General features: G+C 44.4%; 1 protein-coding gene across 11 annotated transcripts in view; it reads right to left on the reverse strand.

Moving 5' to 3' along the window:
- The window catches only part of NCOA2 (nuclear receptor coactivator 2), a 283,865-nt gene that overhangs the window by 11,858 nt on the left and 257,554 nt on the right, over positions 1-14,453 (reverse strand). For all 11 annotated transcript variants that reach the window (XM_061123460.1, XM_061123465.1, XM_061123455.1 and 8 more), the window contains 4 exons: positions 6,510-6,675; positions 3,499-3,777; positions 2,551-2,628; positions 598-835 (listed from right to left, as the gene is read on the reverse strand). In XM_061123460.1, the coding sequence (XP_060979443.1) occupies positions 598-835; positions 2,551-2,628; positions 3,499-3,777; positions 6,510-6,675 (761 nt within the window). The remainder of the gene's footprint in view (positions 1-597; positions 836-2,550; positions 2,629-3,498; positions 3,778-6,509; positions 6,676-14,453) is intronic.

Raw genomic sequence — 14,453 nt, forward strand, 5'->3', positions numbered from 1 at the left:
TGGACTGTAGCCTGCCAGGTTCCTCTGTCCATGAGATTTCCCAGGCAAGAATACTGGAGTGGGTAGCCATTCCCTTCTCCAGGGGATCTTCCCCACCCTGGCATCAAACCCGGGTCCTCCTGTATTGCAGGCAGATTCTTTGCCATCTGAGCCGTCAGGGAAGCCTTTGTTTTTCTAAAGTCATAGAAGGTCTGTAACACTTAAAAGGATATACATCTTGCAGCGTTTTGTATCTATCAGTTTGTTTAAGCAGACTCAGAGGTTTTCAAGTACAAGTATACGCACATGCACCTGTGTTTACAGACATGCTAATGTGCTCATGCACATGACTGGCACTCTACACATGCCCACCTAGTCCGGTTATTCTTAAAGTAAGACCTGTGCTCAGAGACAGGGTAGTGGCTGAGCTGAGAGACGGAAGATACTGCACTGGACCTGGGGACTCCTGATGAGCCCCAGCTGCCCTTTCAGGTTTCCTAGCATCCCCTGGTTAGCCAGGTTCATCTGGGACCCACACAAAGAGCTGTGACCCCGGACAGTGGGGGAACCCTGGGAAGAAAGGAGTAGTGAAAGGTGGTGGGGGTCTAGGTCCTGTACCGTAATTTGGAGGGAATGGAAACTGCTGCGCATTTGCCTGGGGGATCCGGGGGTTGCTCATGGTTGCCGGCACGCCACTGGGAGCGACCACGCTGGGAGTCATGTTCAGCCCCTGCCCTCTCATCATCAGAGTTCGCTGCTGAACCTGCTGCTGCTGATGATGCATCTGTCTTTGTCGAAGATGTTGGTTCAGGATTTCCCTCTGTCTCTGGGCCAGCATCTGGGCGTTAATAGGTGCCTGGAATGGGGGTGGGCAATACACAGAGGAAGACGTGGGGGTGGGCACAGATCGAAAAAGACACTGCATGTTAGAAGCAGGATAACAGAGGGTATAGGCTCACGCAACATTATTTGGAAAATAAAGAGAGAACATTTTAGAGTTGAACAACTGGCAGTGGAGAATGTGAGCCCTGAGTTCTATACACACAGTGAGCAATCGGAACCCTTGCAATCACTGATGTGGGTTAAGTTCAGTGTTACTATCAATAAACTGGAGACTCATTGTGAGAGGACAGCATTAACTACGGGACCCCAAGGTAACATCAGTCCTGTCTGTTAGGCGAACGTGATAACCACTACACTATGGAAACCCCATCAGTCCTGTCTGTAAGAAGACTGTGCAGAAACCTTGAAGATGGCAGTTTAGAGGCTCATTAAGGGACATTCAAGTCTAAAGGGACACCAAGTCACTTTGCCGAAAGGTGGCTTTGAAGCACTTGAGAAAAGGCTGAACGGAGGCAGGAAGAATGGGGGTTACGTAGGGAGAGGAGGGTGACAGAGGCCAGAATGGAGGGTGGATGGGAAGGAGGGATGAGGGAAGGGGTACCATGCTTGCTGTCAGCGAGCAGGACAGGCTGGTTATGGATCCTGGCCGTACACAGCCGACTTCATTATTCGTGGATTCCGTACTGGCGAGCTGGCCTACCCGCTAACATGTACTTGTCACCCCAGAACCAATACACACAGCACCATCGTCATTTATGGATATGTGTGGAACAGCAAAAAATGTGAGAAGCCCAACATGCACATCCCTACCCACGGCTGAAACGAGGTGACATGAGTTCTTGTTTCAGCTCTCACGCTACAGACAAGTGCTCTTCTTGTGGACGACTTAGTTCCACGGTTTTCACACTGCTGTGCTTTTCATCAGGGACTCTGCTGTTTAAAATGGTTCCTGAGACTAGTGCTGAAGGACTATCTAGTGTCCTAAAAAAGTCCAGGAGGCGGATGTGCCTTGTGGGGGAAACTGTGTGAGTGAGATGAGCTTCATTCAGGCGGGAGTTATGGTGCTGTTGGCTTTGAGTTTGATGTTAATGAATCAACAATATACATTACAAAAGGTGTCCTCAAACAGAAAAACACATGGACTGACTGATGAAAATGTGACCAGAGGCTCAAACAAACTGAACACTTTATTTCTCCTAGGAGCAACGGTTCAATATTTGCCAATTCAGTGTTGGCAGTAACTTTGCTTGCTTGCTTAGTCAGTCCAACTGATTTGCTTGCTCAGTCCTGTCCAACTCGTTGTGACTCTGTGGACCGTAGCCCAGGTTCCTTTGTCCATGTGATTCTCCAGGCAAGAATACTGGAGTGGCTTGCCATTTCCTCCTCCAGGGGATCTTCCTGACTCAGGAACTGAACCTGCATCCCCTGTGGTCTCCTGCATTGCAGGCAGATTCTTTACCCACTGAGCCATCAGGGAAACCCAGGACTGAACACAATCAGTGTGAATAATGATAACTGACCATATGGAGCAACAGAAGTGGCAGTGATGGGGAGGGAACCACAAAGGCAAAAGACTAGACCGATAAGCAAATAGCATGACCTCCATCATGTGTATCTAGATCTATGTTATGGCCTTCTAAGTTAGTTTACATGGGATATCAAGGGGGAAGAAATGATGAGACAGATTAAGTGGATACAGTGAAAGCTGACAGCTTGTTTGCCCCTTACCTGTGTGGGTACTCCAGGCCTCAGAGTCAAGTTCACGTTTGAAACGTTGCTGATTTGATTCATAAGTGGCTGGCGATTCTAAATGCATATACATGGCAATCAATACACTTTTAAACAGATATATTTTACTTCAAATTCCCACCTCAAGAAACCTCCCCCAGCCCCCAAAACCAACATACACATGCTGCTGGATATTGAAACCACACGGTGTGTAGCTGGATACCCTTGTAAAGCTAGTTATCAAGGGATGCTCCACACTGCTTGTAGCCGAGAAGTTATTTTGGACAGTTTGGAAAGTACACTGTTTGTAAGGGAGAAAAAGAGTAGAATGATCAGAAGAAGAGCCAAAAGGAAGATTAGGGAAAAAAGCGGAGGGAAAGAAAGAGGGGAGATTTTTAAAGTCTAAATACTGTTATTTACTATATGACAGAAATCTGTCCAGGCTTGCTTCAGTGAGAGCATACTTTCTTGAGCAAAATAACTACTCCACAATGCACCACCCCTCTGCCACCATTCTGCTAAAAGCCACGATTTTGACCACAAGATAGGACTCAGAGCAGGAGCTCCCGGTGTCCTGGGTACTCACTTGGGGCCAGAAACTGTGCTGGGTCCTGTCAACCCATACATATAGCCCTAGACTGTTAACAGCCCCATTTTATAGATGGAAACACTGAGGCTTAGAGAACTCAAGGTCAGTCCCTCAGTAAATCACCAAGCTAGGAAATCAGAGGAGAGCTGCTCTAGCTGGAGTGGAGTCAGCAGAGAAGCAAGAAAGAAGGGAAGGAAGAAAATGAGCATGAAAGCTGTACGATCATGGCAACATCTTCACTGTCTTAGGACAGAATGAGACTTAAGGCCCCAAAAGGACCCCCCATTCTTGTGCCATCTCACATCCACCTTCACCATGTCCCCCTACCCCGACTTTCTGGGTAGTGGCCAGGAACACACCTGCTGTGCTTGGAGGCGATGCTGCAGTTGAAGCCTCAGCTGGTTGGGCTGGCTCTGCACAAGGCCCGTGGGCCTGAGGCCAGGCCGGGGCTGCATGCGGAGGGTGGCGTAACTGGGCCGCTGTCCCATGGTGTGGAAGTTTGGATCCTGCATGGGTGTGTAGCTGCCCTGGGCCATCTGCGCCTGAGACGCATACTGCTGCGGGAACACAGGGGTCTTCTGCTCTAGCATGAGGCTGGAATCCTGATTGGAGAACTGCTCTGGGTCCACACCTTGGCTCTGAAGAGAAAGCCCCCAGATGACCAACACATAAATAAAACCAGCAGAAACTGCAGAGTGAACATAAGACTTTCCTCTCACTGCCCGGTCTCTGAAGCTTCTGCTGTTGTACTTACGGCACAAAAGTACTTCGACCCTGACTCCACTTGTCTTCCAAGAAAAATGCCTCTTTGTTCAAAAGAGCCAGTTACTTGAGGCAAGAAGCAGGGTTCAGGCCTGACTCCCAGCAACCCTTCTTCCCAGGGAAGGGGGAAGTGGTCATGAGTATAGAAAGCCTCCTACTCACACCACCAATCTGACTGACCTGAACCTGAAAATGCAAATGTCCCCCAGGTGTGTTCAGTGTTCCGACTGCTATTCACAGCTGTATAAATCACTTCAAGTAGACAACTGCCTTGATACCTGGCTGGGGTCAGCAGTGTTGGGGTGCCCACCGCTATTATTCCCATTTTGCAGACAGTTAAAGTGAGACTTGGAGATGTGTGGTAAACTGCAGCAAGCCTGCCCGGCAGGTAAGGAGTAGGTTCCAGTTGAGTCTGTGATTTACCCCAGTGTGACACGCTGCCTGTATCTGACTGTTTTCTGTGGTTGTCAGAATTCCCTACACGGTCCATGTTCTGCCACCATCTTCTTTCCGTTTTTTTTTTTTTTTTGGCTGTGCTGGGTCTTTGTTGTAGTGCAGGGGCTTCTCTAGGTGTGGCACAAAGGGTTAGCTGCCCTGTGGCATGTGAGATCTTAGGTTCCTGACCTGGGATCAAATCCACGTCCCCCTGCCTTGGAAGGTGAATTCTTAACCGCTTGACCCCCAGGGAAGTCCCACCATCTTATTTCCTACTAGATGTGTCTAATGTGTTCGTCCTTCTTGACTTCTTAGAGCTACCCCATCTATCTGCCTCAGAATGGAGTGGGTACAGAAAATCCAGAATTTCCCAGGGGCGACACCTTCAGCCCAGGTGGCCCTAAAATGACTGCAAATCCAGAGGGTGCACTTGGCTCATTCTTCCTTCTGCTACGAACCTCCCAACAGATAGGAGGGAAGGACCCAACTGCAAAATCATCTCTCAGGTGTGCTTTAAGCACAGTAACATCCTAGGTTTTCCTTAAGCTAGTCTACTAATGTGAAAGCAGGCCTGGGGACACCCAGAATCCCGCCCTTAGATCAAGTTTAACCGTGAGAACTGGGCCTATCCTCTTGTGCATAATAGTTTTTAAAATGTGGAGCCCACTCATGGGAACCATCCACTGTTGAATTACTGCTCTAAGTATATCCACAAAACCATCTCAGATCTTGAAGTTTTGGCCCATCTTTAAAAGAGAGAAAGTTTAAGTAATTTCCATTTTTAAAGAAAACACACAACTCTGATGACTACAAATAAAGCCCATTTGTGTTCTACATTTCCCCAACTTTACCTAATAATCATTATTACTATAATTCAGGTAATATAAGGATGGATTTGATGAGACAACATAGAAACACAAATAAAAAAAAAAGAAGACTGAAGATATTAAATGATGAAATGACACCAGTTTTGATAAAAACAATGCCTGAGTCACGCAGCAACCCCAAGAATCACATCTTTAAATGTCACTTAGACGAAACTCAGGGATAACAATGCTGAATGCTAAATTCTCACCAGCACTAAAAGGCAAAGCAAACCAGCCACACAGGAAATACTTCAACTCCATTTTCCTCTCTTGATTTATTCAGGTTATATCATGCAACCTCAAGTCATTTCTTTCCATTCTGCTGTTCTCAGTATGAATTGACAAGTCTTAACTCCCACTTCTGTCTGCTGAATGTGGGGATTATGACAAGACTAGTTTTAATGCTTCAGAGAAAGTCTCCCATGACTCGGCACCACCCTTCTCACAGACCCTCACAACATGTCATACGTCCAGGAAGCAGATCAAATTCTGGAAGGTACTTCTTAGCAGTAAGAAATAAAGATGATTCATGATGAGAAAAGAAGAAGATGGCAGCGAGCCTGTGATCTTTCTACGGGAAAACAGGATGCCTGCTTCACACCAATTGGGCTGCGTAGCCAGACTGAAAAAAGTCCTCCAAGTTATTTCATGAGACTCTGTTAGGTTATTATGTTGTTGCTATAAAGTACTCTTAAATGACTTTATGTCATCAACTAAATCAACTATACAGGCTTCCCTGGTGGCTCAGACGATAAAAGAATCTGCAGTGCAGGAGTGGGTTCGATCCCTGGGTTGGGAAGATCCCCTGGAGAAGGGACGGGGGCAGGGGAGTGGGGGAAGCAATATGAGCCCACGAAGACTGGCTAACTTCACCTTTAAAGTGACTTCTGCTAACTTATGTGCAACCTGTTTTAGCCCAAGTAGCTTCCTATCACTAGCTTACAGATATAAGATGAAGGATATGGTTTTGAGATGGAAGGTTCTAGACCGCTGAGACAGCAGTGGTCTGTTCCTGGCCTCTGCTCCTTGTGTGTTCCTCTCTGCCATAGTCAAGTGACCTGGACTTGAGTTACGCCTTTTGGCCCAATAAATCCAAATTACAGGTAAAATTCATTCTTGGTCATTGCCATTCTGGGGCAAAAGTTGATGTGGGAGAAAAAGGAGAGGGGGAGACAGGTAACAGAGCTCCTGGTTACAGGGGAGAGCATGTTCTAAAAAGCCGCCTGCCGTTTACATGCAAGCAGAAGAGAATAGACATCTGTGTGTCCCTGCGAGCTTGGCCTCCACCAGCCTCGCGGTGCACCCACCTGGCTGACGAGCTCGGGTATCCCCAGGGCTCTGTCGATCTCCTCCAGGCCATCGAAGTTCCTTAAGGCCAGGTACAGCTGGTCCAAGAGAGCGCCTTCATCACTTGGAGACTCCGCTGCGGGATGTGGACACAGCAAGTCGTCGGGAGAGCTGCCGAACGGCTGTCTGTAAAGAGACAAATTTTGTCTCATGCCCACGGAAAACTGAGTTGATTAGAGAACACTTTTTTCCCTCCTTCATAATAAAAGTAGTAAAATACGTTACCCCTCAGACACAAACAACAACCCCACATAATAAATATGTGTTATTTAGTGCCTAACAGAGACAGGGGGCTTCCCTGGTGGCTCGGTGACTAAGAATCCACCTGAGCCAATGCAGGAGGAGATCTGGGTTTGATCCCTAGGTGGGGAAGATCCCCTGGAGGAGGAAATGGCAACCCACTCCAGTATTCTTGCTTGGAGAATCCCCACGGACATAACTCACCAGGAACCTGGTGAGTTATAGTTCATGGGGTTGTAAGAGAGTCAGATACAGCTGAGCAACTAAACAACAACAGAGATAGGTGAGACACACATTAAGGCATTGGATGTTAAGATCGTCGTTTTTATTGCTCCTGCTCTAAAGCTGGCAAAGCTGAGGTTTGGAGAGCTTGTCAGACTCTGTGGTGGAGAACAGACAGGCAACACTACAAAGCAGGGATTCACCACTGGCCGGGGTGACCACTGTGTTCCCACAAATCCACGATGACTTTTCAGGCATATATACTCATATGTTTACTTTGCCCTGAAGTAGTCCAAGGAGTTTCCTGGATTTTAGCAGGAAAGACTAATTGATTACATAGTTTTATTTCTCATGAGGCTTGAATGACCCAACTGAGGGACACAGTGAGCATGAAAGCTCCATTAATTTTTTTGAACTCAGCTGCCGTTAGACAGCACTTGGCTGGACTAACAGGATATTTCTCCGTCGTGCATAAGTGGGATTTGTAAATATTTATGAAAATCCTCAAGAAGTGTGGCTCTCAGGCTACCAAATTAGTCACGAAAAGTCGACCATGAACATGCAGATTATGTCTGTTACATATTTTAGGCGATAAAACTGTAACACTACACTCCAAATTCAATGGTATAATAAAGTCCTGTGATTTAAATTAACTGACAACCTTGGGGAGTTAAAAAGAGATTCTGAGTGACTCGAATATTGAAAGGGGAGATGATCCTCTAATTTGTCCTCTTAGAAGTACTACATGATGTTTTGTAGACAGTGAAGTTTACAAGTAAGCACCCTCATTCTTAGGTCTTCCCTGGTAGCTCAGCTGGTAAATGTAGGAGACCCCAGTTCGATTCCTGGGTAGGGAAGATCCCCTGGAGAAGGAATAGGCTACCCACTCCAGTATTCATGGCCTTCCCTGGTGGCTCAGATGGTAAAGAATCCACATGCAATATGGGAGACCTGGGTTCGATCCCTGGGAAGATCCCCTGGAGGAGGGAATGGCTACCCATTCCAGTATTCTTGCTTTGAGAATCCCCATGGACAGGGGAGCCTGGCAGGCCATGGTCCATTGGGTTGCAGAGTGGGACATGACTGAATGAATAAGCACAGCACCCTCATTCTTACGTGATGATAGATTCACATGGGGATGACAGGCCATGTTTTCTAAAGCTAGCTCTAGTGCCATTTTGGCCTAGAATCCTGAAATGCTGAGGATTTATGCCAACAGTCAAACAGTTCTAACCCAGTGCACTTAGAAATAATCTACCCTCTTCATTAGCCCCGGTCACCTGTGAAGAAAATCACCCAGTAGGTGTGCCCCTCATGACACTGTGTGCCCGTAGTCTTTGGCTCTCCGAGCTCACATCCCATGATCTGAGAGATACCATGAGAGGCCTTGCAGCCAGGGCCTCAGTTCTCAGGAAGACATCAAGCACCAGAATAGACCGACCCCCCAGAGGCCCTTCCTGCTTCCATGTGCTCCCAGAACTAACTTTCTAAACACAACTGTGATCAGATTACACTTAGGGGGTGGGAGGAGGGAGCAGATGCAGAACAGTGGCAACAAGGAGGAAAAAAACCACAGCCCTGCATGTCACGGAAGCAAAGGGCAGAGGAAATTCCCCAGAGAGGAAAGACCAACCTTCAGATGCACATTTCATGAAAAAAGAGCTCAAGTCAGCCGAGAGTGGATGCTATTTACCACCTTCTCTTAGGCCTGAGACCTCATTCCCCAAAGATGCTAGTTAATATTTTCTTTCTCGAGCTTTACTTCATAATTTCCAACTTCTGTTTCTTCACAAGCTTTAAATCCCCACACAGCCAGAGCCCCCACCCCAGATCTCTACTATGAAATTGAGTCCCTCTTAAGTGGAGTGAGGCTGCAGGAGCTCTGTGGGAAGGCAGGTGCCCTGTATGCATCTGCCGGCGTCAGCTGGAAGAGGAGACCCTGTCTGGTACTGTGAAAGACCACTCCACTCCAGGGAGGGCACATCCCAACGCTTACAGAGGAAAAAAAAACTACTGCAAACGTTCATTGGCATCTAAGTGATTTCCTACATAATAAAATAACCTATTTTTTGGTTACATGATTTCCTTTCTTTTTCTAATTAAAAAAGTTAAGCTAATGCATGACCTAGATTCCGACTTTGGTCAAAGCCCTCTTCAACTTGAGCTGGGGCCTTGGGGATACTGTCCTGCTTACAGCCTCTCTCTGATTCTCCTGATACGATGCTGCCAGGTTCCTTTTCCCGTTACTGAGCTGACTCACAAATTCCCAGGCCCTGGGACAGGGCGCTGGTGGTGGTGGACACACACACTTCAGTAAAGCCTAACCTGTCCCAGTGTAGAGTAGAGCCTATGGCTTCCCTGTGGGTCCCAGGTGCCCTGGGCAACCGGCCTTTTCCTAGAAGATGCTGTATACCCACCATAATGCCAAGACTTCCCATTCTACGTTTCCCACCCTCTTCTCCATCCGCGATCCCGCCCCTGCAGGCTCGGCGAGTCTCCTCCAGTCGCCCCCAGCCGTGCCCACCCTGCACTCGACTGCAGGACTGCGCTGTGCCGACGTGATGCTGGCCTTTACTCACAAGCCTCAGCTGTGCCTGGCGAGCGCCTTTGGTCTCTGCGTTGGCTTGCTATCTGAACTGTGTAAGTTCAGCAAGTTGCCAGTTGGTGAAAATAAAAGGTTCTTGATCTAGCCAGGTTATCATACCTTATGCTCAGAAAAATACGTTTTTATGTTCATAAAAATATATTGCATTGTGGCTTGGTATCATAAATTTGGGCATACCATGAGTTAAACACTTCTTTGAGAAACATCATAATACGTTTGGGTTACAGAAAAGATAGTGATCTGGACTTTCAATTCCACCTTTATAAATGACCGCCAAAATGATGGAGAAAATTTTTTCTTAAATTTTGGGCAATTATAAATATAGTTACAATCTAGATGGTGGCTGACAAATATAGTATTAAGACAAAGATGAAATTCAGAGGAATAAATGGAAGAACACACAGAAGCCCCAGGTTGGCGAAGTAGTAAGGAATGAACTGGCAGAAGATAGGTCCATCATCAATAAAAATCTTTCTTTTTAAAAAAATTAAAAGAAAATGTTATATTCTATTTGAGTATAGCCTATTAATGATGTTGTGATAATTTCAGGTGGACAGCAAAGAGACTCATCTCCTTCAAACCCCTCTCCCATCTAGGATGCCACATAACATTGAGCAGAGTTCCCTGTGTAGGTACTTGTTGGTTATCCATTTTAAATAGATACACGTCCATCCCAAACTCCCTAACTACCCTTCCCTCCCAGCAACCGTAAGTTTGTTCTCTAAGTCTGTGAGTCTCTTTCTGTTTTGTAAATAAATTTATTTGTATAATGTCTTTTTAGATTCCACATACAAGGGATGTCATATGATAAAAAATCTTATTTCTTGAAATCTATACTTTTATTTATAGACTACTAGGACATTAAAGATGGTGATAAGGGGAATAAGATAAATTCTGAGCTATTGTTTGAGAAATTGGAACATTTACCATCACTTTTTACTTGTATTTTCAAAATTTTGCAAAAAAGTAGCAGCTACTATATGATGAGAAATTAATAGTCAACCAAGGAAACTTTACTCTTAGACACATCACAAACAAAAGAACACCAAATTAACTCAGAAATTCTGAACTTAATGTGAAAGAAAGTCTTTCATGAAAGGCAGCTACTGTTCACTTTTACATACATTCAAGAGAAATCATCAAAAAATCACCTATACATTTGGGGCTATATTTTAAACATCTCTTTTACCTACCAGATGAATAAAAGGAAAAAAAAAAACCCCACAATGAAATGACAGCCAATGGAAATAAAATTATAAACAAATGAGGATGTGAATATGTTAGAAAGTTAAGGGCTAAACTACTCTCTTTTTGAAATGTGTATATATAAACTAATGCTGGGTTCATGAAACATTAAAAAATCTATTCCTAAATAGGTAGGCAGTAAAAATATAAAATATTAACGGTGATATTAATACTTACAAAGGGGATTAAAAAAAAACACTGCTTTTCTTTTATTTAAAAAGAGAGATGTGGTTAGAACCCTTGTTGTCCATCATCTCTGAATTTCTATGACAATAAGACTGCTGTAAATTTCGTCATAAATTTCTTCCAACTGAATTATTTAAAATAAAAGAAGAGGAGTTAAGTGGCCAGAAAAGCTGAAATAACTTTAAAAATGGTAAAAACGTTCTGTTCTGTCCACAGAGTTCTTATGCAAAGAAAACCAACAGTACCACCAACAACATGAGAACAGGGTCAGAGCAGAGTCACAGAAATGCCCCCAGCAAACTGAACAGTGGACTCTGTAACTGGCTTCAGCGTGTACTCTGGATTTTTCCCATTTTGCTTTTTAGTTGTCGCTATTGTTTGGCCTCTCTGTGTGGTCTGTGGGATCTTAGGTCCCTGTCCAGGGATCGAACCCATGCCCCCCTGCCATGGAAACGCAGAGTCCTCCTAATCACTTGACTGCCAGGAAGTCCCCATTTTTGTTTTAACAGAACCCTCCTCGACTTGGGCATCAGGGAAAATCCCAACTTTGGGCCTAGTTTTCCCCTAGAAACTAATCTTAGATATTTCATCCAAAACCAGCTCTCAGGGGTTGGGTTTACTTTTTCTACTATGTGCAAGTTTTCATGGACATGGGTATGTTTTTAACAAACCAAATAAACATATTTAGAAAATGCACATACTCACTGACACCATGAAATCAGACTTAAAGAGCTGGAAGGACCCTGAGAAAGTACCACCTCTAAGGATGACTACAGAGGTTATTTATACGATGCTTTATTCCCAAGCAAACCCAGTGATGCAGGCCACACTCCGTCCTTGGTACCCAGTCCAGTAAGAGCCACTCTGACTACTGTGGTTCTTCTGGTGTTCGCCCCTACGAAGTATAGTGGAGGAACAGCGGTGCTAGCATCACCTGGGGCTTGTCAGAGACGTAGAATCCTGGACTCCACTCAGAACTGCCATCCAATGAGACCCCGGAAGTGGTGCACAGGCACCCGGGGTCTGAATACACTAGCTTCTCCCACTAAGTGGATGGAATACAGCTGGTGAGCACCTTCTCTTCTTTATCTCCATAGACAGCTGTTAAGCAGTTGCCCTGGTCTTTTCTTTCAGTGAAATAACTAGTTTCCAGCTTTTTCTCACCCAGCCTATTGCTGAGCTCATATTCATCTTATGCTATTTTTATTTTTTTAAAACTTCACTGAGTACCCTGAATCCTGCATCATTCTCTTAAGATACAGAAAGGAAAACAGGCTCCACAACACAATTCTGAGCTATGCAAAAGCATTTCATCCCAGGGTAGGAGTCACTTTAAAACCTGTTTATTTTTTAAAAAGCAACAAGCTCTGGAAATATTGTACCCTTGTGAAATTTCATAAACTCTGCTTTTATCATTAGTGAATTTGATAAAAGTACTTTATAATTTTAGATTTGAATAACCTCCAAAGGACAAAATAGTTCAGTCTGCAGTGAGGTCCTCACTAGCCTCCAACCTCAACTCTTTACACACAAGCCTCAAGACCAAATTCCTCCAGTTTGTTTCCTAATGTTTACTTCCCAGAACACCCTGCCTGCATCCTTTATGTGCCCACCTGACTCCTGCTTAGTACACAAATTATCTCCCTGCCTCGGGGCTGTGTGCCCACCCAACTGGCTGAGCAGCACCATCACACTGGCCTCAGGGTCACCTGTGAGACACCTGCTTCCAGGGCTTTGCTAACCCTGAGATTAGCATATGACACAACTGTGATGTCGCCTTTCCAGGGAATAATGGAACAACCACCTTCGAGCTAGAACTTGAGCAACACCTAAGCCCCCGGGGACAGGTGGATTTTATCTTGAAGAGTCAGGGCTTGCTGGGCCACAGCCACAAGAAAAAGCTGATTGTGTGTGTGTAGGGGGGAGCTGGGCTGCTCTGAGCATGAGCGGAAACCCTCACCCCTGCAGAGACCAACGCAAATTCTCTCCTAAGAAAAAGTATCCTCGGTTTTAACCCCAGATGTTTCATTGACCAAGAGTAACTAGAACTCCCAATGAAAGACTGCCATAATACTCAGGGAAATGGGCCACCAGAAACAAGAGTCAGTCACTGATTTACAACCGCAAGGAATCCAGATACTGAAACTCCCAAATCAAGAAATGTAACAACAAAGGATGAATGTCATGTTTAAAGACATAATGGTGGAATCAAAAATAAGCAAACCACAAGAGACCATAAAAAATAATAAGGCAAATAGAACTTTTAGGAATGAAGGATGTAATTGGATCAAACATAGCTAAAGGGATAATGAAATATACACATGAATAAATTATCCTCAGTGTAGTACAGAGAGACAAGGAGATGGAAAATGGAAGATGGATAAAGAAATAAGGAGGGTATGAGTTCTAAAAAAATCTAATGTAGAAAGTTAACGTGTCTTGTCAGAATCCCAGAAAGAAACAATAAAGAAAATGGAGGAGTGGCAGTATATAGAGATAATGGCTAAAATTTCTAGAACTGATGAAACACATGAATTGACAGATTTAAAAAACAAGCACAAGATATACCAAACACCAAGCAGTATAATCAAATCAATTCACACCTAGACACACTATAGTAAAACTACAGAATAGTGGTTACAGAAATAGCTCAAAAGCAATTAGAAAAGATTGCCTACACAGAAACAAAATGATCAGACTGATAATCAGAATTAAAAAAACTCAATCAAACTTGATCATATATACCACTTTCTTTTTCAAAAAACTTCAACAGCTTAAAGAAAAAAGGCTGAATTCGTCAGAGTTTGGAATTTAAGACACTCTATAAATCTGTTCCATTATTAATCTACTCTCCAGTCAAATCTTCTGATACTTTTTTTTTTAAATGTGGTAAAGTATATGAAGCATAAAACTAGCCTATTCTGTTACCCTAAACATATTGTGTTGCTTTTGTAACCTCTAGGCCTCTGATTATACTGCTTTTGCCAGATGAACTGGCTTCCTGCCATCTCTGCCTACTGAAATGATACCTTTCTTTTACATTTTTAAAAGTCTCTTGGTCACACTGCCTGTCATGTGGGATCTTAGTTCCCTGACCAGGGATTAAACTTTTGCCCTCTGCATTGGAAGTATGGAGTCTTAACCACTGGACCTCCAGGGAAATCCCAATGATACCACTTCTCAAGAACTCTGAAGTTTTCCCCAATCACCCCAATTGAATGATCACCCCATTTATAGTACATGCTAGCTCATATTAGTTATTAGTCTACATATTTTATTTTCCAACTAAACTGCAGCATCTTTAAAGGCATATGCTCAGTCAGACTGATTTTTGGATTCTCTTCCCTCCCTTACCTCCTATACTCCCAGACCAGTTAGTGATATAGTTTGAATACATGAAAACTGG

Source organism: Dama dama, chromosome 21 (genome assembly GCF_033118175.1).
Source record: "Dama dama isolate Ldn47 chromosome 21, ASM3311817v1, whole genome shotgun sequence".
Classification (NCBI taxonomy): Eukaryota; Metazoa; Chordata; class Mammalia; order Artiodactyla; family Cervidae; genus Dama; species Dama dama.